The following is a 22074-nucleotide window of genomic DNA, read 5'->3' on the forward strand; positions in this document are numbered from 1 at the left end:
CTTGAGAAATTTCTGCTAGCATCTGTTTGTGTGCAAACACTGCATGGTTATCAGTGTATGTGTGTTACACTTACTATGTAAGCTGTTGCATTTGATCTTTTGTTTTTGTTCCTTTCTAGTAACATGGGGTCACAGACAGTGTCAGAGGTCAAAGACAGACATGTTTTTTCATTTTTCACTTTTTCATAGATCTAAATAGGCTTTTTCTTGTTTGCCTCTTTTCCCAATTTACTGTCTGTTCTATACTGTGCTTTTTCTTTAGGGCTTTGACGCTTCTGTGTTTATACCTTCTTAAAGCACTTTTTCCTACCTTCAAGATTGAATTTTTTTTTTATTTAGGATCAATCTTACGCATGTGCCTGCCCCCTCCCCCCATTTTTTGCAACAAGTGCTTTTTGCGTATAGTAAAAAGAAGACCAAGAAAGAATCGTCTCAATTCATGGTTTTAAGCATACTTTTTATTATCCTTGTTTACGCTTTTCATGCTTTACCTGCAGGTCATGTTACTACTCCCAACACAGGTAAAAACTCTCATTTCATCTTGTAGCTTCTTCGTACTTGTAAAAAGGAAAAATTGCTAAAAAAATAGAAATGCAAATTGTTTTGGGAACAGATGTGTTGACTCAGTACATATTACTCACCCTAAGAAGAAGCATTGTTTGAAACTGAGTTTGTTATGCTGACGTGTGCTAAATTTACATTGTATAAGCCCTGCTTTGGTAACTACCATTCTTTACATTGAAGGTAGCATTCTATACCTGTCAAACCTCGTTTTATTGGAAAACTTTTGTTGGACAAAGAGAGGCTATTTGACAGTTTAGCAGCAGTTTTAATCTTGGTTGTGTGTTGAGCATCCATTTTAATTTTTTGCCTCATGAACCAAGCTTTACTAGCCACATTTTTGTCAGTGCCAGGGACAGTTTTTTGAAAAGCAGGACAGCTACAGGCCTCATGCTCCCCTTGCGGCTACAGCTCTCTCCTGTGGCACTGCGGTCCCTTTCATGCTGCAGCACGTGTCTGCTACAAGCCTGCTTGCTTGCTGTCATTGCCTGGAGCATGCATTTGCCTTCTGGGGACATTATCTGGAAAAGTTTCATCACCTTTCCTGTTTCATTTTAAAGGGCTCTGAACCACTAGAAATAAGGCATAGTCAACACCTGCACCATAGTGTACACAGTGCTTATGAACAAGCAGCTTTTATTGTTTGCTGTGTGATTCTAAACATCTCCAAAGTTTTGTTCACTTTCTTTTTCTTCAAGACAGGAGCCACTGAATTGTGAATGTCATTAGAGCTGCTATATTTTTTTGCGTGTGTGTGTTTGCATAGACTTTACAAAATGTGTACCATCCAATGCTCATATGTCGCATAACAATGTGCAGGGGTACACATATGAGATAAGGAGCCTGTTTTGCAGAGATAAACCATTAACTTGCACATTCTGTTACAGTCGACTCCCGATAATTTGAAGCCGCTTAATTGGAATTTTCGGTTAGTTAGAAGTGAAGTGCTGGTCCCGTCAGTTTTGCATGTAATCCTATAGAAGAAATCGCTCGATAATTCGAAGTGCTCATCCAGTAATATTGTTTAATTGGAAGTTAATTTTCAGCCGGGATCCTCGAGGTGACCGTCATTCTTTGGTAGAATGTGCAATTTTTCAAGTGTTGCAACAGTTCCGTGCTCCGCGTTGGTGTCATCGCCACCGCAGCCGCCCGCAACGCCATCCTTCTTGGAGCGGCGCGATTATTCATTGCTACGGCTGCCGTGGCCTCTGCGATCAACTCCGGCGGGAGGCGAAGCGGCTCTCGCCGGAGGCCACGCGCGGCTGCCGCGCGTGGCCGGAGCCGATCGTGGAGGCCACGCGGGTGCCATAGGTGCACGCAGCGCTGCATACTGGCAGTGGCGAGATTGTGCGAGATTAGTCTTGCAGCGTGCGCAGCGTATGTCGAGGCGTGTGTTGGTCGAGCGCCTTTGTGCGGGTAGCTCGTAGGCTAGGTTGTTCCACGGGTGATTCGGAATTGACTGTACCTAGTCGCACAGTTTATAGCCATGGCAAACCGTGGCTCTTATCGCACGCTCGACCTGGCAACGAAAGTCGAGGTTTTGAAGGAAGTTGAGAAGGGAGGGGCCGCCAAACAAGACATAGCGTGGAAGTACTGGATCAAGCCGAACACGCTCTCAAACTACATCAAGAACAAGCGCACAATAATGGATGCATTTGAGAACGACAAGTTCAAGACTTCTCGGAAGCGAATGTGCACCGGCGCTTACCTAGAGTTGGAGAAGGCTCTGCTGGTTTGGATTAGGGAGGCCAGGAGCAACAAACTTCCTCTCAGCGGAGACATCGTTGCGATGAAAGCCCGAACGCTTGCAGCTATGTTGGGGATCGATGACTTCGTTTCGTCAGATGGATGGCTGACGCGCTTTAAAGATCGCCATGACCTGGTTTTCAAGAGCGTGTGTGGTGAAAAGGCGTCCGTTAACGAGGAAACATGCGCCACGTGGAAGGACGGAAAGCTGCGCGAATATCTCGCCGAATACAGACCGGAAGACATCTTCAATGCAGATGAGACTGCACTCTTCTATCGGCTTCTACCAGAGAAGACCCTGACATTCAAGGACGACGACTGTGCTGGGGGCAAACGCAGTAAGGAGAGAGTGTCGGTGCTGATCGCGGCAAACATGACTGGCACGGAACGATGTCGCTTACTTGTGATCGGGAAAGCCGCGAAGCCGAGATGTTTTAAAGGCATGAAGACGCTGCCTGTGGACTATGAGGCGAACAAAAAAGCGTGGATGAAGGCCGAAATCTTTAAGAGCTGGATAAGCAAATTGGACCGCAAGTTTGCTGCTTCGAACCGCAAGGTGTTGTTCCTTGTCGATCACTGCAGTGCTCACGTGAATGTGCCAGCCTTGAGTGCAATATGCCTCGCATTTTTGCCTGCAAACACAACGGCTATTTTGCAGCCAATGGACCAAGGCATCATCAAGAATGTTAAAGTCCTGTACAGGCGGCACCTCCTCGAGCGCATGATTTTGTGTATGGATAGCTCCACAAAGTACGAGGTGAGCCTGCTTAGTGCTATCCACATGTTAGCGCGAGCATGGGATCGTGTGAAGCAAGAAACAATCGCAAACTGCTTCAGGGCTTGCGGTTTTGTGGCAGCTTCTTCGGAGGATGCCTCTGAAATTTCAGCGGAGAAAGCGTCAACAAGCGAGCTTGACGGCACTGATTTTGGTGATGCATTCGGGGACGTCAATTTTGAAGATTACGTCGCCGTAGACAAGGCGGTCGAAACGTGCGGTGCGCTGACGGATAGCGAAATTGTAGAGATTACTCGGCCCCAGGAAGCGACCCAGGAAAGTGACGATGACGTTGAAGGCGAGCCGCAACCTAAGGCTGCCGATGTAGTTGCGGGTCTTGCTCTCGCGGAGCGCTTCTTTGCCGCTGAAGGTAACGCGGAAGAAGCGTTCCGCCACATCTACAGCCTGCAGAACTTGCTTTCAGCAGCGCGATTTGGCAAGAAGAAGCAAAGCAAGATGACCGAATATTTTTCTTAGAGAAAATACTCGATTTCGCCACAAATAAAGTGCTGTTTTTTGTGTTTTGTGCTTAATTGGAAGTTCGTTTAATTAGAAGTTTTTTGCGGTCCCCGTGAACTTCGTATTAACGGGAGTCGACTGTAATTATTTTTTTTAATTAAAAGTTTTGAGGCCTTCAAATATCTGGCAACATGGCTGTAGTCACCTCAGAGAAATCATGCTATAATGACATACCATTCAAAATTTCTAACATGCTTGTCAAAAAGTTCTGAAAGGGGTACTGAAACACTTTTCTAACTGATCATAGAATGGCCTCACTATTAGAAGACATATTCTCACGAACCTCACGCTGTAAATATTTTTCTAATCCTTCAACACCATGTGGTGTTGTGGTGTTCAACACCATGTGGTGTACCGATACTTGGTTATCTCTCTTTTCGTCTCCACTAGTGCACTGGAAGCTATAAAGTGGAGATCGAGAAGCCAAGAGGGCAAAGCCCCGGCCAAAAGTTGAGTGTCGTGGCAGTGAAAGGATTCGTCACGGCACCCTGTGACTGCCTCGGCAGACGTACATATATTAAATTTATTTAGCTCAAAGTTAGCAATTATGTATAACTGAGAATGCTCTTGTGATCATAAACTCGGCCACTAGTGTTGGTGGGTCCAACTGCTTGCGATGACGCAGCATGATGACATTGCAAAAGAGAGAGCAAATGATGTATTGCTGTTTTTGACACGAGGTTCTGAATTCCTTGCTGCATGCAGTTCAGTAATATAGTTAAACCTCAATATATTGAAGTAGGTAAAATCAGCAATTTGCTTTGTTATATCAAAATTTCTTTCTATTGAAATTCGACCTTTTATGCAAACAAGTACAGTTGCCGATTGATTTGTCTTACATGAAAAGGGGCCGCAGAATTTTACGTATTATTGGGCAATAGAAAAAAGCAAATTTTAATGAGAAACCAAATCATTTTGATGAATTTGGGAGTCGGCGACGAATTGATCCGATTTCATGCCACGTCGACGATATCTACACATAGGCGATATGAATTAAGTGAAGCCAGCCATGTTTCCGCTTGCACTCCGTCCCCCCGTGGCTGATAGCGTTGTCCCAGTACGGGCGATGCTATAATGAAAAGAGCTGGCAGCGGGGAGTGAATGCCTTGTCTGCCCCTCGCTCCAACGGGTCACCAAAACTCTAGATGACGCAACCTTTAATACTAAGTGCGCGGGAAGACAGCTTACATGATGCCACACCACCCCTGCACGCCCACTCTGCATATGCGGAAGATTACCTCTAAGGTAGGGTGCGTGGCTGCGCATGCGCTCAGCTGCGCTCACAGCCATGCGCAACCACAGCCAAGAAGCGCACCACAAATCGCGCCAACTTACCCCCCCCCCCCCCCCCCCTCGTACCTTTGCGCGCACTTGATTGTGTTACCACTAGCGAGCTCCCCTGCCCCTCTTTCCTTTTGCTTGCGTGGGGAGGCGGCACTCGTGCGTAAAGCAACCATCTTTCTTTCTCACTCTCGCGCACTTGCACCTAAAGCACAAAGTGCGGGGGGGGGGGGATAATATCTTATCGGACTTGGACTTCACATGGAACATGATGCGGCTTCACTTCCGCGGTCCACTCTTGTCCCGCCGTGTGTGATTTGAGAGGTGCATTTGCAAACAGCCTCTTGTAATTCAATCATTTGACCGTCTGCGTCCGCGGAAGTTTACATTTATTGTCGGCATTCTTTTGCTGCGGAAGTGGAGTTTCGTTATATTGAAATTGCATACAAATACACTTTGTTATATTGAGGTTCTAATTACATAGTGTTCTATGGACAAGAGCTTAGGAAAAGTTAAATACTTCGTTATATCATGAGTTTCATTATATTGAAGTTCGCTATATTGAGGTTTAACTATATTTGGTTCACATCTTCACAGGAACCTCTACGACAGATCGGCAACGTTTTCTTACTATGTCCAAAAGTGTTTCAGGGCCCCTTTAAACCTATGCTGCCATGAATGATTGGAGTAGCAGCTTCATGCTATCATGTTGCTACCATTGCCGATACTTGTGGATTTTGATCTAGAGAGGGCGAGCTGGAAGCTTGCCCTTGCTCTTTTGACACTTGTTGGTAACCAAGCTGGTACAGCAACCATGGCTGTCTTCCTGCTTTTATAATGCTCTGTAGTGTCAGCATTCCTGGGACAGTTAGTATATTTTGCAATGTTTAATTGTGCCACAAGGTGCAGCCAACTACCTGCTGTGGTTGCTTAGTGGCTTTGGCGCTGTGCTGCTAAGCACAAGCTCATGGGATCAAATCCCGGCCAATGCAGCCACATTTCAATAGGGTGGGGGGAAGTGGGGGGGAATTAAAGGCTTATGTACCATGCATTGGGTGCATGTTATGGAACCTCGGGTGGCTGAAATTATCCCGTGCCCCCCACTACAGCATGCCTCATAATCATATTGTGGTTTTGGTATGTAAAACCCCAGAATTTAAGCTGCAATCAAGAAATGACGTGTTGCACATGTAGTATTTTCCTACGAATTTGCAAGTTAACTGTGACTTTACTACAACTGGCATCCACTTTTGATGGCTTATGTCCTATCTGGATGCAAATAACTTCAGACCAGTTAATGCACACTGGTGCAGCTTTGCCCAGTGGTGTCATACATGGGGGACACAGATGTGTCCCTCCAGCAGTTGCACTGTCTCACCCACAAATGACTGACCCCTAAATTAGTTTAATAAAATAGAACATCATTGGTTGCCATCCTGCTAGCCTCTTTTTTCACTGAATGAGTGATATACACGTAATGTGGAGGAAGCTGTGCTTGACATTCACTGATTTGCACTGTTCATGCCTCTTTTTATCACTCCATGTTTGATGACTACTTACGTCTAATACATAGAGTCTTCCTTCCCTCCGAATAGTAGTATCTGCGCAGCTATTTGATTGACATTTCAGAAAGAAAAAAACATTGAAGGCTATGTACCATTATTATGCTGCATAACTGCCTTCTCTTTTTAGGAGCAGGAGCTGAAATATGTGCTCAAAAAACATTGAAGACTACGTACCATCATTATGCTGCATAACCGCCTTCTCTTTTTAGGAGCAGGAGCTGAAATATGTGCTCATCTCGTGGGTACATTGGAAAACTGTGTTACATTTAGAAGGCCAACATTATATATCAGCACAGAAAACAGAAGGGAGAGTAAGGCAGACAACATGGATGTTGAACTGTTAACTGGCATTATTTTAACTCGTGCTGCTGAGCATCATAGTGTTGGTTTGATTTCTGGCTGCTGCGGCTGCACTCCAATCGTCCATCAGAATGCGAAAATGCTTTTGTACTGTACTTTAAGTGCACGCTAAAGCTCCTCAGCTCGCTAGGTCAGTACGTGAATATCTACAGGATACAGTGACACCGGTGCTTAAAAAATGAGCTTCAGGCTCTCGTACTTAATACATATTGTTCTGGCTCCTTTCCGATAAGCTGGCACCAAGATGACGGAAGCCGATAAGGTCATGCACATACTCATAGGGATCACAGACAATGCGTTTAACCTGCTAGTGTTCAAAGACTTCCACAGTCAGAGAGATTATTACTGAGTGCTGATGTTTTGAAGTAAAAGCCTAAGTATTGCTTGCCTATTGATCACAGCTGCGACATCAACGTGTAAGAACCTTCACATGGCGACTCAGCCTTCAATGTCTGAGGCTGTTACTAGAATTGTGTGGCGCGAAATCAAAGCCGCGTCATGTACACATTTGATGCCAGTAGCATCCAGTGATTTGTGTCTTCAAATTAAGTGCCAGTTGATAGCTTAGAGCCTTAGAGTATTGTTTATTCAGAGCGTGTGTTTTCATGCCTCAGTGAAAGTGAAATCAAAATGCAATAGTGCAGTGATGCCGTTTTCAAGTGATAATGCAAGTGGGCCTCATGCTCATGGAACATTGTAAATCAAACTACAAGCATTGCCATGTCTTCCTATTTTAAGAAATGGCTTCGAATGAACTTTAGCTCCTTTACACAGGTGACATACCAGTGTGGGCCCAAAGGCTGTCAAACATTGCATAACACACTCAAGACATCTTTTATGAAGCATTCCTTAAAGTGAATAAGCATTTCGCTTCATCTCTTTTTTCATACTTAGCATTGAGGGCATAGCAGTAGCAGTCTTCTTCATGTGAGAAGTAATATTCTTGTGAAGCTTTCCTACAATCTTATATTTTGTGCCTTGTTACAAAACAATGAGGAGCAGCAGCAGCAGCAGAACAAGAGACAATGCTATGGTGGCCACTTGGGTGACTGCTGAAGAAAACTGCCCCAATGCACACGTCTGCAGTCATTCTTGTCAGCACCGTAAAGAAGAGATTGAAAGTAGAGAAAGGTTGCAATGAAGTTCAGTAAGCAGGGAACATATCTGAGGGTGTGGAACATCCCAAGGGGGCCAAGTATCCTCGCCCTCCTAACCTTGGAGCCAGGAAGCATTGGTGATGGCAGCACTGCAATAACATAGAGTAACGTGGAGTATGGTCACAGTAACGTTCGAACTTCTCAAAGGGTGCATTAAATGCCTTAGTTGAGCATTTAGAGCTGCTGGATTATGGGAACTGACAATAAAATCGAATAGCTACTCAATAAACATATAGGTACTTTAGAATGCTGCCTTTCTTGCAACATATTTCAATTAATTACAGCGAAGCTGTATATGGCTAGCCGATTCGTCCATCCATCCAACCGTCTATCGGTCAAATGTATGCCAAAAACTCCTCCAGCGCAGCCCCATGCGCATGCAGGGGAAAAAAAAATAAAAGAGAGTGAAAGAGAGGCACGTGATTAGCTAACACCACCTAGATAGCACAAGGCTTGTTTACTGCGATCCATGACGTCGCGCTACCTGGCCCGAAATTTCCATTGACAAGGCTGGCATGACGAAAGCGGTGACATCAAAATCACTGTTGCCTAATCGGGAGCATCCCCATTAGATTATATGGCAGTCGGGCCAGGTAACTTGATATCATGGATCAGAGTGAAAAGGCCTTGTGCTATCTAGGTAGTGTTGGATTAGCTGCGCTAGTAGTGATGTCGTTGCTCTCCATCACAGCAGAGCGCGCGCAGCAGTTTCTCTCCAGCTCTGAAATGGGTAGGCCACGCGTCATATGTACTCCTTAGGAGCAGGCAGCTTTCGATCAGCAAAGCCGCGAGTAGAACCGGGAATGAGCTTGTCTACACCGTGCCAATGCTGCAACCTGGCTACAAGAACAGGCTTGTGCAGCTGAGCGCAAGCAGCAACACCATACCAAGGATCCGGCAGCCTACCAAGCCGTCGTGTAATGAACTGTAGGGATTAACCCACTGATAAACACCAGGGCCGCATGTTTCAGCTTTGCTGGTTAACCATCTGAACGTAGTGCTTGGGCGGTAATTTTTTTAACCCATTTCATGCTAATAACATTAGCTAGCAGATGTAAATGAGACTTCTGTGGCTGTTTAAATAATGCTGCATCTTAGCCTTCGAGGAATTCAGGTGGACTTAATGTTAGACTGTGAATGCAGGCAGGAAAAAGCAGTCTTTTTTTTTCCTCACTTCAGAGTTGTATTCAAAGAACTATGGTAGTGATGATACTGTTTCCGAATTATGTTCATGTTGCTGACCTTTCATAATACAAACAAGCTTATGATGAAGTTGCAATGGGTGTAGTTTAGCAATTATTCCTGTCTACAATGTACGTACACTAAAGCAGAATATTTTTGAATAATTTGTTTGTCTCAAGACTGCACAACGGGTTATAACTGCATAGTGGGTCATATAGAATGCCAAAGTGGAAGGGCTCCAGAATAATTTTGACCACCTCCTAAATTAATGTACACGAGTGTTTTTGCATTTTGCTCCCATTGACAAATGGTTGCACCATCTGGGATTGAACCCATGACGTAGTGCTCAGCAGCGTAGTGCCATAGCCACTGTGGCAGGTAATGCAAAAGATTAAAACACTACAATGAATGAGGACTGTCGGCCAGAACCGTCAGTGACTTGCATGTATAATGCCAAGCACTAGAGAGCAGATAGGTTATAGCAGTATGACGATCAAATGATTTAGGTGCCACAGTTTCCTTTGTTTGGCTATTCAGTGATGAGGAATACACTGAGCTTAAGTATACGTATATGAACATGTGTTTTCTGCAGGCCTCTTGCCTAATTAACTTTTGGTGTCTTATCACATTCAGGCGCTGTGTGTAGAATTATGAAAGGAAAAATTGACATCCGCCCATGGGTAGCACGAAGCTACTACCTGCAAAGGGCCTGAACCAGGTCCAATGTTTCTTTTTTTTTCAACTACAAATTTTTGTTTCTGAGAAACCCGTGTGGGTTTCATTTGTAACTTTGTGCTACCTTTGGGTGGATGTCAATTTTTCTTTTCGTGAACCTTCGTCCACCTTCTGAAATTCTGTAAAACTGATTTGCCACATGTGTATACAATTGTGCACATGAAGGTATTGCATCAAAAGCAAAAGTACTGATGGAAATATTTAAATCATGTTGCATATAATCTTGAGGCACTTCTATTGGACTGGTGGTGCCAGTTTGAAAACTTGTCTAAAGCCTTTTAGTAAGATGAGTTGGAAGGCTGACGGCTGGGTGTCTGCTCTCGATGACAGTATGTCGTCGTGTAGCAGATTCTTCTTTTCATTATATTTCACAATGTTTTGTATCGGGCATATTTTTCATGTGGCTTGATAGGGTTCTTCAAGTATGCTAGACATGAAATAGTATATGTTCTTATCTGAAATTCCTGTGGGAGTTCTCACATGAAGTCCTGCTTCTGTGAACTTAGTGAAACTTGTTGAGGAATTAAAGAATACTTGATTCATTATATAGCTGTATGCTTTTCGTAGCTTTAAAGGTGCAAGAAATGTGGTCAAATTTTTAATGGAAAGGATTAATTGGTTCCTGAAAGATACAACTTAAGCCTTGTGTTTTGTGGAAGGCTCAGGCTGTTTGAGATGGTTTGAGGTAACAAATTTTATTGTAGACACTGATGGAAAAGGCCATTTATTGTCATGGAAAAGCATTCATACTTTTTAATAACCTGAAATGAGCATATCTTACTTGGCTTAACCCTTTTCGAGCCAGCATTTTTTCTCAAAAGGCCAACAAAATTTCCCAAATTTTTTAATGAATTTTCATTATTGTTATATCAGCAGTTCATTTGTTATTCTCTGTTGTCTTTTAATGCCAGTTATTTTTTTTAATGCATTTGAGTTGCACATAGGCAAGACCTATATGAAGCGTTGAAGTTTATATGAAGTATGATATTTCTTGGAACAGAAGTCAAGCATGCTTTTGTTATCCTCTATGCAACATGTTACTACTGGCACATCGTGGAAAGCAAATCACAGGCGCACAGGTGGCAAAGCATTTTTGTCAAGCCGCACCCCAACGAGAGAGGGCACCAGAGGCTCTGAATCTTCCTTGCACTCATTAGTACTAAGTTGAAGCTCTGAACATAATTTTCTTCAGCTTTACAGGTCTAATTGTTTATTTGATGTGAATAAAACATCCAAAAACAACACAGTTCTGTCACTAAAAAAAAGGAGGAGGGGGGGGGCAGTTGTCATCGCTGGAGTTGCCTCGCTCCGTGCCGTCACTCTTAAAACCCAGGGAAGCCAGACTTCTGCTTTCTTTCCATCAACTGCCCCCACAAAAAGTCAGTTTTCTGGGAAGTTGGTGCCATTTAATAGTGCAGCATTCGCACCAAAATTATGAAACGACTGCCAGTCATCTGCGACACTCAGTAGACAAAAGGAAATACCTGGAGGATTGATACTTGCCACTGGCATATTTTGGAGGAAACACTTGGATAAGTGAGACTCATCCTTGGCACGTAAAGGGTTAAACAAGTTGTTCTTATCTTTATGGCCTTCCCTAGTTCAATAACATCTGGCCGCTTCTTGTAGTGAGAATCATTGCATCTAATACACAGAGTGCCAGCTATTTAATCTTGTTACAGATTGTGTTTACGTCCTTAGACATAATGACTCTTAGACCAGTGGCTAGATATAGCAACAAGCAGGTTGGTAACAATTGAAGGATCATTTTGTATTTTGTCTTTAGTTGCTGGCTGCCTAGTCTTGGCAAATGCTTTCTAAAAAAAGCATATTTCAGTTGTAATGCACTTCAGGGCTGGGCAGTATTGTGATAGTATCTTTGAGATACTTCTGAGTATCTTTATTTCTGTATCGAGATACGTTTGAAAAATGTATTTGTATCTCAGTAGTGAAATACACTTACAATGTATCGATTATATCGCGATACTGTGCAGGACACGGGTATCTTGTTACTTTTTGTCGGAAATGGGCTGACGTCTTCCTAGCACGTGTCATTGCTTGTCCCCTTGACGGTTACAACAGCCCAATGCACAGCAACATGGCATATAGAGACCACGAGCGAGATGCAGATCGACGCTTCTTGTGCACATGGTGAATGCAGAGGAACTTTCAACATGCTGCCGAGAGGCGCAAAACCAAAATATCAAGAAAAAGAAAGCGCACGCTATCACTGGACGGCAATTGCCCAATCGGAGGTGCGGGAGAGAAGGAAGCGGCTTTGTTCATCTGTTATCCATCTGTAATTGTTCAACCGTGATTCATCATTAGCGGTGATGAATCACGACTTTTATGAGTTTGAAGATGGAGACACTTTCGCTTCTGAACGGTCAGAACAGACCCACGTGAGAGCACAAGTGTTTCGGTACCTAGATGACCAAAGAAGAGATATCACCATGCTGCAGGACTTTCTTGCCATGAAGGCAGTATTTATTCATTATACTAACACGAACTTGTGCTCGTCTGCAGCGGTAGAGAGACTTTTCCCTTTCGTGAGTCTTGTCTTGAGGCCGAAGCAATGGTGTCTAGAAGGCAGCCTATTTGAGAAACTGCTGTTGCTCATGTGCAATTAATGCTGCAAGATTCAATGCACTGCAACATTATTCACAGCATTATGCTGCACTTAATAAATGTCCTCATGGAGCATCAACATTTCCGAAATAAAAATGATTCCATTACCTGTATTCTTATATCTGTATTGCTGTATCTGTATTTCGGGATACTTTATTCATCTTTTTGTAAAAGTATCTCTGAAGTATCCCGTTACGTCAGAGACAAATGTATCTCAGTATCTGTATTTTAGGCTTCCAGCACATGTATTTCGATGTCTGTATTCTGGAATACTTCGAGTATCTCTGCCCAGCCCTGGTGCACTTAATATTAAAAGTGTGGCACTAGTCTGGCTTGCTGTTTGTCGGTACCTGTTTCTGAAAGATTTGTTCCAGAAAATTTCTTGTTTCGCTGAAGGAACGAAATCTGTTGCTGGTGTTTTTGGCTATAGAATTGAACATGTTGTATGCAGAAGAGGCACTGCAAATAAGACAATAGACCCCAACAAAGTATTCTGTGTTTGTACGTCTTCTTTGAGGTACCTGTTTTGCACCCAACATGTTCAATTCTGAAAATGACCAACTAACCCAACACCGTTTCTTTTTGGAATTTGTCTGTAGTTGTTGTTAACACATATAAAATGTGTGCTTTGAAGGTTTTGATGGGGGGCCTGCATAATTTGCATGATTTTAGTCATATTGCCTGCAGATGTTTGCACTTTTTTTCACTGCTCTTTATTTTTATATAGCATATGACAGTGTGTGGTTGGTATTGTTTCTTGAGCACATGTTTATCTATTTGTGTTTTACATACTTGCACTTTCCGTTTATTTGATGCCTTACTGTGATGGGTGCATGCTTCTAGTGCAAGTATTCAGGAATCTTTAGTGTGTACTGCACACTGATGCCAATAATATAATACAGGGCCATGATCTTGTCTGTAGATCATGTCCATGTGCTTCTTCCCTTTCCTGTGATTAGTGCAGCTGTGCTTGAGAATAAATAATAAGTAAATGAACAGGTTTCATTATGGAATCAATGAGTAACCACTTAAGCAGTGAGCCAGTAGGTCAGTACCCTTGGCCCCACACTTTCCACATTTCCACTGTGCGCATTGCTTTTTGGTGGTGAAAGCTGGTGTGGTGCTGTTGATGGTGTTTGTCTGCATTGAAGTGAAGTGCTGTGGTGGTGATGATGATGATCGTTTGCACTGTATGCATCCCCATATGAGAATGCATTGGGAACAGGGCAGTGTTTGTCGTAGTGGCACCTGATAGAAGACATTGCGGCTCGTGCTGTTAAAACGTTTTCACCATAGAAAGCTTAATCCCCTGGCTGTGCACATGAATCCCTTGGCGGCTTTATTTGCCATATATTAGTGCAAATTCCTTGGCCTTCAGCATTGAAGTCATCCATTTAAGTGCTCATGAATTAACTATTATTTTTTCTATATGGTGGGAGAGCTTTGGCAGCGTGGTGTGCAAGTAGTGTTTTCAGGTCAGCAAATAACACTGATAGGAAATGTTGATGGGAGGTAACACAGCTATGTGCTGAGTAGACTCATTGAGCTTAGTCTGTTTAGCACTCTTGTAATGTCAAGACAGCAAACTTAAGTGCAGATTGTTTTTTTTAAAGATATGCTTTAGCACTTGTAATATATTAGAGCATGTTCCATCTGGTGAAAATATGATTCTGCACTGTCTTTAAGCTGCAGTAAAGTGGACATGTAATGTGTGAGTGCACGTGCCAAGTTTTTGAAAATGTAGACACACATATTGATTTATTTCTTTTAAGAGAAAGCTTTAGCTCAGGCACTCTTATCTAACCACATGGAAAAGGAGAAATCATATTTCTCAGCAACCATTGTACCAAATTTAATGAGGTTTGTTGCATTCAAATGAGAAAGTTAAAATCTAGGGACTTTTGGAAGTGGCTTTCTTGTTTAAGTCATCAATATTTTTATAAAAATTGTTGAATGTCACAAATTTTGAAAAAGTGAAACTATCAATTTACAACTTTGTAATGCAGCAATGAAATATGATATTGCAATTCTGTCAAATGTGTCTAATAGTAAATCTAAGCGGACAAATTTGATGTATTATACATGGCTGTCAGTTACACCACGAATATGTTGGTAGGACTTTTGCAAAACCTTCGCAAACATTGTAACAAATTCATGCACAGTATAAATTAATACATCAAACTTATCTGCTTTGGATGTTCAGAGCAATGAAATTTACAATGCAATATGTATTTTTGATGTAAAGTTACGGATTCATAAACTTCATTCTTCTTTTTCAATGCTATCAATTTTCCGCATTTTTTTTTAAAATCAAGGCCATAAATAAAATTTTTGCTTCCAACAGTCATTAGAATTAAACTTTTTCTCTTGAATGCACCAAATTTCATTGAAATTGGCTCATGGGTTATCTCAGAAAAGCATTTCAGCATTTTACTTGTATTTGAATAGGCAACGTTGGAGTTCGGGCTGAGCTAAAGCGTCCTCCTAAAAGCGGCCAAGTCTAGGCTGACGCCATTCCGCCAGTGTGCTTTGGCTGGTAGTTGCTTTCAAACTAGGGATGCAAAGAGCACTTGCAGGATATTTTGAAATAAAGGGATGTTGGTTACATTCACAAACTTTACACAAGCATTTTCATATGCTGCATGCATCATATTAAGACACTGAATTATTGTTGGGTGCTAAAATGTGCTTCTGAAAATGTATGCACAATGTGTGCGCCTCTTCAAGTACATTTAGCACCTAGCTCTAATGGAAAAGCTTGATTTTCAGTATCAAGCACACAAGGCACATTGAAATTTTGCACGTCAATGGGTAGTTGAGCCCTAGACAGAATTTAACAATTATTAGAGTGGAGGGACCACTGCCGTTAAACTTGGTCTAAGACAAAACAGACCATAAAATCTTTTTATGTTATGCATGAATGTGTACAAACTGTTTGTTTAGTGACAAGTGGTCTAATATGTACACTCAAAAGTTTCAAATTTGAGAGACCTTTCAAAGTCAAGCTTACAATTTTTTAAAAATTTGTGACCTGTAACATGAATAACTTATTTTGAAAATAAACTGCCTGCATGGGGTACACCATACTTTTCTAGTACTTGAAATGCATCTTCTACGAAGACCTCCATTATTTAGTTTATTTATACTAGTCTGGTTTCCTACCATGTGGCAAACTGATTGTACTTTCATGATTTTGAGGCTGTAAGAGCATTTCCAAGAATTAAATTATCGAAGAGAATACCTAAATAGCTACACATTATTGTTGCCATGTGTTGTATATGTGGAAGCTATGTGAGAAAGCCACTGAACTATCTGCAGATACCAGACAAGCTTAAATGCTTGTTAAAACAGTAGGAATTTTAGGCTGACAGAAAAGAACCAGAGCGAGAGCCAGCTACACCTCGTTCCAGCTTCTTTTCTCTCGCATTGCCTGCCTGCATGTGTTCCTTCTTCTTTATATACATACTTGTGCCCCCATTAGTGTCCAACTTGGCAATACAGCAGGCTGTTACTTTCTATCTTTACCGGGAAGACTCCTTTGATTCGTCCGAATGGCCATATACCTCTAGAGATCTTGGGCTCTTTCATAACATCTTTTGTAGGCTGCTACAAGAACACCATAGGTAGAGGTGAAGTGTACGCAGCTTGAGGAAGTACTCTTTTTTCAACGATCTTCTGGCAGTATCGCAACTTCTTGCTAAGTCATGTTGAGTAGCCTCAGGGCTGAGTGATTATCCAGAAGGGAATACATTTGGGCATGTTGGTTATTCATCCTAATACAGTAAACATAGCGCATTAAGGACAAAGGACAAGTCGAGACAGGACAAGCACTGATTCTTATTTACTGCTTCCTGGACCGGGTGGGTCTGGATCAAGGAAAAGATTGATGTAACGAAGACCTGAATGCTTCATGACAGTCTTTGAGCAATAGGTGTTCAATGTGTTCAGAAAGTTATTTGCGTTGAACATAATGGAGCCAAAACAGGTGACTACTTCAATCTATGAATAGAAAGGGTTGTAACAGTGCACCCAAGACAAGGACAACAGAAGGAATAAAACGACAACACAGCGCTGTGTCGTCGTTTTATTCCTTCTGTTGTCCTTGTCTTGGATGCGTTGTTACAACCCTTACCATGAATCCCAACCAACTGGCCCAACTTGCCATTCTGATGCACTATGAATAGAAACACTCAGGCGGTGACATGTAGGAGCTTTTGCAGGTCGAACTTTATGAAATCGATAAGCATGCAACTGAATTTGTTTGATGCTTGTAGGATGACATGCCACACTCTGGCTCGTCATTGATATGAGGGCACACAGGTCGTTCTATAGGCTATGCTGATCTTGGCTGAGCTAACACTAACCATTCGGCCGGGCTCCACTAGCTGCAATTTTCATCGTGAGCTTTCACAGATACGCCCCTTATCAGTACAATAGATTGGGTACCCTTGTGTGGTAACACAATTCGACGTCATTCTTCTTTTGGCTCATGGGAATGGTGTCAACACAGAGAAACCGGAAGACATGTTGGTCGGGCTCCTGCTCTGTATGGAAGTATCTCTTCTCGGTGACCATGCTTATGGTGTCTTGTACGCAGCAGTTATGTATTCTGCTTCCAGCTTGTCATCATCAGTGTGATCTTCGAGAGCTGCATTAATTGAGAAGTCGGTGTTGCTATTAGACAAATGGTCAAAAACAGCTTAAAGCTTGGATTTGCCTACAATAGGCTCTGCAAGCAGTGATCGGGCTTCCTGCAGAATCTTTGTATTCTGTGCTCATCGAGCTTATTGCTTGGTTTGAGGCATTCCATAAGACTAGGTCTTAAGATCTAGGTAGACAGAGGTCTGGCATTTGTGCCTATCATGAATGATGCATTGTTCAGTTCTCCCTGCCTGTAATACAAAGTGGTCAAGTAGAAGGTCCCTTGAGGTGTGTAGAAGAAAATGTGTCTCTGCGGAGGTTTTCGACACCATATTCCAGAAACCTTAGGCTGACATAAAAGAACCAGACTGAGAGCCCAGCTACACCTCATTCCAGCTTCTTTTTTCTCGCAGTGCCTGCCTGCACACTTTTCTTTTTTTTCTGTGGCAGTGGGCGATACTTTTTGTATATTATAAAAGGAACTGATGCATCTTCTGCCTAAGTGGTTGCCAAAATTGAAAGCATACAATACATCATAAATTAAGCTAACAATTTAGTTTGCGCAAGTAATTTGAAAAGCAGTTTGTGCAAAAGTACAAGAGAAACAAGATATTAAAAATATCTTGTTTTTCTCATAAGCATAACCATGGCACGTCAGTAACGTGAATGTCTACTGTCATATAAGAAAAGGAAACCATGACACAATTTCTTAATGCTGTGGAATTACCCTAATATATCTTGGCATAATTTGCATAATGTTATAAATATTATGAAAGTTGCCTCATGCGTCTCCAACTTTTATTGCAATTTTGAACAGCAGCTCTTGTTTTTCATTCAGTTTTCTGTATGGTAGCAGAAACTTTGTATATGATGTTCTGCTCATAATATTGCTGCACATAAGTTTGCTGTCTAATATACTGTGCTAGAATAATAGTATTTGCTTGCATGAATATGTAGCTTAGCTTTAGGAATATTGTTTTTCTGGCATATTTTGCCAAATTGTAGATGCCAAAAATGACAACTTGCTTGTGCTAAGCATGGACTGATAATGTAAATTAACCTTCTCATTTGTGGCGACATGCTTATTTTTTTTAAGCATGTAACAATGTACTTCTTTCAATTTAGCTTACATTTTATAAGTTCTGAAAACCTGCTATTTAACCTGCTGTTGCCAAGTCTAAATTTGATAGTGGACACATGTAGCAGCTACACAATATAACAGCTTATATGAGGTGGGGGGTCTGCTGCCTTGAGCTAAGCATAGTTGCTATAGCATTACGATATGTTTTCTGATGCATAGACTGGCTACCTTCCACATTACTGTGCTGAGGTGTAACATTTTTTTTTACATTCCTTGGATGCCCTTTTTTTCTCCCTTTGAAAATGTACCATGGAAGCAACACCTAGGGTGTTTCACTACTTACAGATGTTTACTATTAACAGTTAATTATTTTTACATCTATCAAAGGCTGACTGCATCTATTATTTCACATGACATGTTGGTGATAAGCCAATCCGAATTTAGCTTCTTTACTACTTGCATCATTTAGTTAAACCATTTCATTAATAGCTGTCTATTAAGCTTATGATAAAATGTGGACATGTCTGGTGTCCTGTAACTAGAAGCTTATGAGCTTTATTGTTTAACCTTTTGGAACAACATAGCACCTTTAACATTTATTCTGTCAACCAATTGTGAAACCTGTTAAACTTGTGCATGCTGTTATCAGAGGTGCTTCTGGCCTTTGCTACCAGCTTGCAAAGGTGCTACCTGACCACTCTGGAACCAGTGACTAGGAATTACTGCCATAGCACACCGACACTGTCAATATGCATGGCTGAACTCTTAGTGAACTTGATGTGCTGTTTTAGGTCGAAGCATCATGACCAAAAAGGGTGAAGGCTCCCAGGTGAAGGAATCAACTGACAGCAGCACCACTATTGAGGATGATGATGTGAAAGGTTTGCTCGCTTTGGCTTACTTTTTATCACTCTTAACACTGAAAAATGATGATCCTGGCTAGACTGCTTTGCAAAATTAAAGACATAGTCTTTGTTCGTAAACTATGGCACTTCGAGGGCACAGAAATACTTATGTCTTTTATTTCAACTAGTTCAATAGTGTACAAATGATACAGGTACGTTTATGTTCTCTGTGAATTGTGGAGTACATGTTCCATAGAAGAGACCTCTGAGAATGAGAGTTCATTTAGCTAGACTCAAAAAAACTTGCACATCCCTCCAGAATCCGTGCAGGGTCATGAGCACTAGTTTTCATGCACTGGGTAGATGTTACAATAGTTTGTGTTACACTAATTGCTTTTTTTCTGATCCCTAGCCTTCCAGATAGTCATGGGTTTTCTCATTTGTCTGTCTTTTTTTTTTTTGGTCATGAAGTCTCCTCCCACTTGTAGGCTGAACATGACCGTGATAGCTTTAACTAGATTTAGGCTGCATCCAAATGTTTATTCAAGTTGCCTTCAGGCAACTTGACAAAACAGTAAACACGGTGATGAAGGGGGAGCTGAAAGGTTTTTTCTTGGTAGGCAGTGTGATTTCCTTTCTACTGTGTGTGTGCCCTTAACATTTGTCATGTATTGTAAATAGCTCCATTTAGATAAGTTTAATCTACAGTGTGTAAAGGACCTTCCTCTTTTTTCTACAATAAATTCTGACAGCAGCTTATAAAACACTTCAGTTTTCAATAAAAATATTTGTTGTATAATCTACTTTTCATACAATATACCTCATCCTTCAGTGGAATAATCCTTTTTCCCCCTATCTGCTAATTTTGTCCTTGCCATAAAATTAACAATTTATAGCTAGTCCTGATAAGTGTCCCTTGCAATTTATTATCACTGATGTGCTGCATATTTCATGAAAGTTGAGGCTGTACTAACAACATGAAGCTGCATTAAATTTCTTGCTTTGCTTTGGCCCATTGCAACCATACTTACATACTTATTAAAATGTTCAAAACTGTACAAGTGCAAAATATATGTGCTAATACTACCAGTTAGGGGTTTTGTTTCCGTAGTTCATGAAACAGCTAGCCTTTTAGAACTGCCGCCTTCCATTGATGCGCTAGCAGTGTCAGGGTGTGAGTGGAGAAGCTGATGGGCAAGTAAGCCTGTGGCTGACAGCCGGCAGGGAGTCCTTTGCCTGTATGTGAACCATTCATGTGATAGGCAGTGCTACCAGCCTTATGGCCAATGTAGAGTACAGTTCTGGTGTATTGGGAGCATTACTTTGTGGAATTGGCTTTGGCAGATCTAATTTGATTTGGGTTGTGGTTTCTTGTTTACTGCAATGTTAACCTTTTTTTCCCTGTCTTATGTCATTTTGTAAGTCAAAAAATTATGTAAACTTTACACTTAAATTTTGGCTTAAGAGAGGAGTACATTTTATGAAACAGCAATAGGCTGCTGAAGTTTTATTTTAATTAAAACTTCTATGAATGTGTTGAGTTGACCTTTATAAAATGTTGCATTACAACAATCTGCTTGCTACTCTTAGTGCCTCTGAAGGAGCTTTAGATTTTTAACAAAATAGTTTATGTTAACATAGTATAATAAAGCTGTTTTACTTGCAGAAAAATTAGTAGCTGTAGAAAATTGTGAAATTGGGCTGATATTGAATTGCTTTTAGCACCAGCAGCGCATGGTGACATTTAAAAAAACTTTATAGTGGTGACAGAAGTCTGTGGTAGTAATTACTTTTTGCAGTAAAGCATTCTTATATCATAAGTGGAAGGACACTGGCTTTCATTTTTACACTGAGGTATATGTTTTTTCTGGATAATGATTCACAGTGTAAGCTTTTGGTAGGACATTTTAGTGATCTTGTGGTATCAGTTATTACAACATTTAATTACTGCATGCACTGTCGATCTACTGTATAATTTCTTGGCAAACGTAAAGTCTTTCAATGATGTACCATACTTAATGCAAGCAGGTTCAGCATGAGCTAGCCATCCCATGTGACGAGTGTTACTGTCATCACTCTTTAGTTATCATGCACAGATGTCCATTGACATTTGAATAATTGTCATCGTATCAGTCATCTTGCAAATACAATTTTGCTTTGTTACATGCAGAATTTTTCCTATCACTTTTATGGTACTACACCATACCATATTTGATAGAGTATAGGACAAGAAGTTCTGGACTAAATGTGGGATGACCCGTAGTCATGGACTGAAACGAGTGAATAATTACAACCTACAGTAGTACTGTAGCATGAAGTAAAAACAAGAATATAAAGTCTACATTACTGAGCAAGCTAGCCCTGCTAATCGCAGACAATATCAGATCTCAATGAAGGGCAATGTGGGAAAGTATACAGAATGTGTGGTAAAAATCTCGTGTTTTAATTTTCCACTTTTTTTACCACAGGAGTGCAGCTTGACATAATTTACGGTTGCTTTTTTTTCTCCGAAGTGGGTTTTGAACATTGGACATTGAGCTTTTGTATTCATGCTTGATTCTTATTGCCACAGTTTTGCAAAACTTTTTGCTTGTCATTTTGTTGCAACAGTGCTTTTGATCATTTTGGTGCAGAATCCATATTTGAAGTTCTATCCATCATGTAATTTTTCATGTGGTCTTTTTTTGTGAAACGATTCATTACTATCATGCTGACAGCATTGCAGCTGCTATCTTGAGTATACTTTTTCTTAATAGTTTGCACAGACAGGCTTGCTCCAGCTGACAATCTCAAGTGGTTTGCTAAAATGCACAGGGTGGCACACACACCATCAGAGGTACCTCTGGTCACACTAGCTGTTCGTTTCTGGACTGTTGTCTGGTGCTATGGATCTGTTTTACCACTCCAATAGTTTTGTATTGGTGTTGGTGATGTTTGTGGCAATTTTTTTGTCATACTTGCAGTGGTGCACTTTGTGTAATTTTTTCACATTATTGCA

General features: G+C 41.4%; 1 protein-coding gene across 20 annotated transcripts in view; it reads left to right on the forward strand.

Moving 5' to 3' along the window:
• Positions 1-22074, forward strand: part of CaMKII (Calcium/calmodulin-dependent protein kinase II) — a 284190-nt gene that overhangs the window by 217618 nt on the left and 44498 nt on the right. For 14 of the 20 annotated variants that reach the window (XM_075693250.1, XM_075693266.1, XM_075693225.1 and 11 more), the window contains exons 13-14: positions 498-521; positions 19023-19112. In XM_075693250.1, the coding sequence (XP_075549365.1) occupies positions 498-521; positions 19023-19112 (114 nt within the window). The remainder of the gene's footprint in view (positions 1-497; positions 522-19022; positions 19113-22074) is intronic. The other 6 variants (XM_075693241.1, XM_075693384.1, XM_075693285.1 and 3 more) reach the window with 1 other exon arrangement.

The sequence above is a fragment of the Dermacentor variabilis genome, chromosome 1 (genome assembly GCF_050947875.1).
Source record: "Dermacentor variabilis isolate Ectoservices chromosome 1, ASM5094787v1, whole genome shotgun sequence".
Taxonomy (NCBI): Eukaryota; Metazoa; Arthropoda; class Arachnida; order Ixodida; family Ixodidae; genus Dermacentor; species Dermacentor variabilis.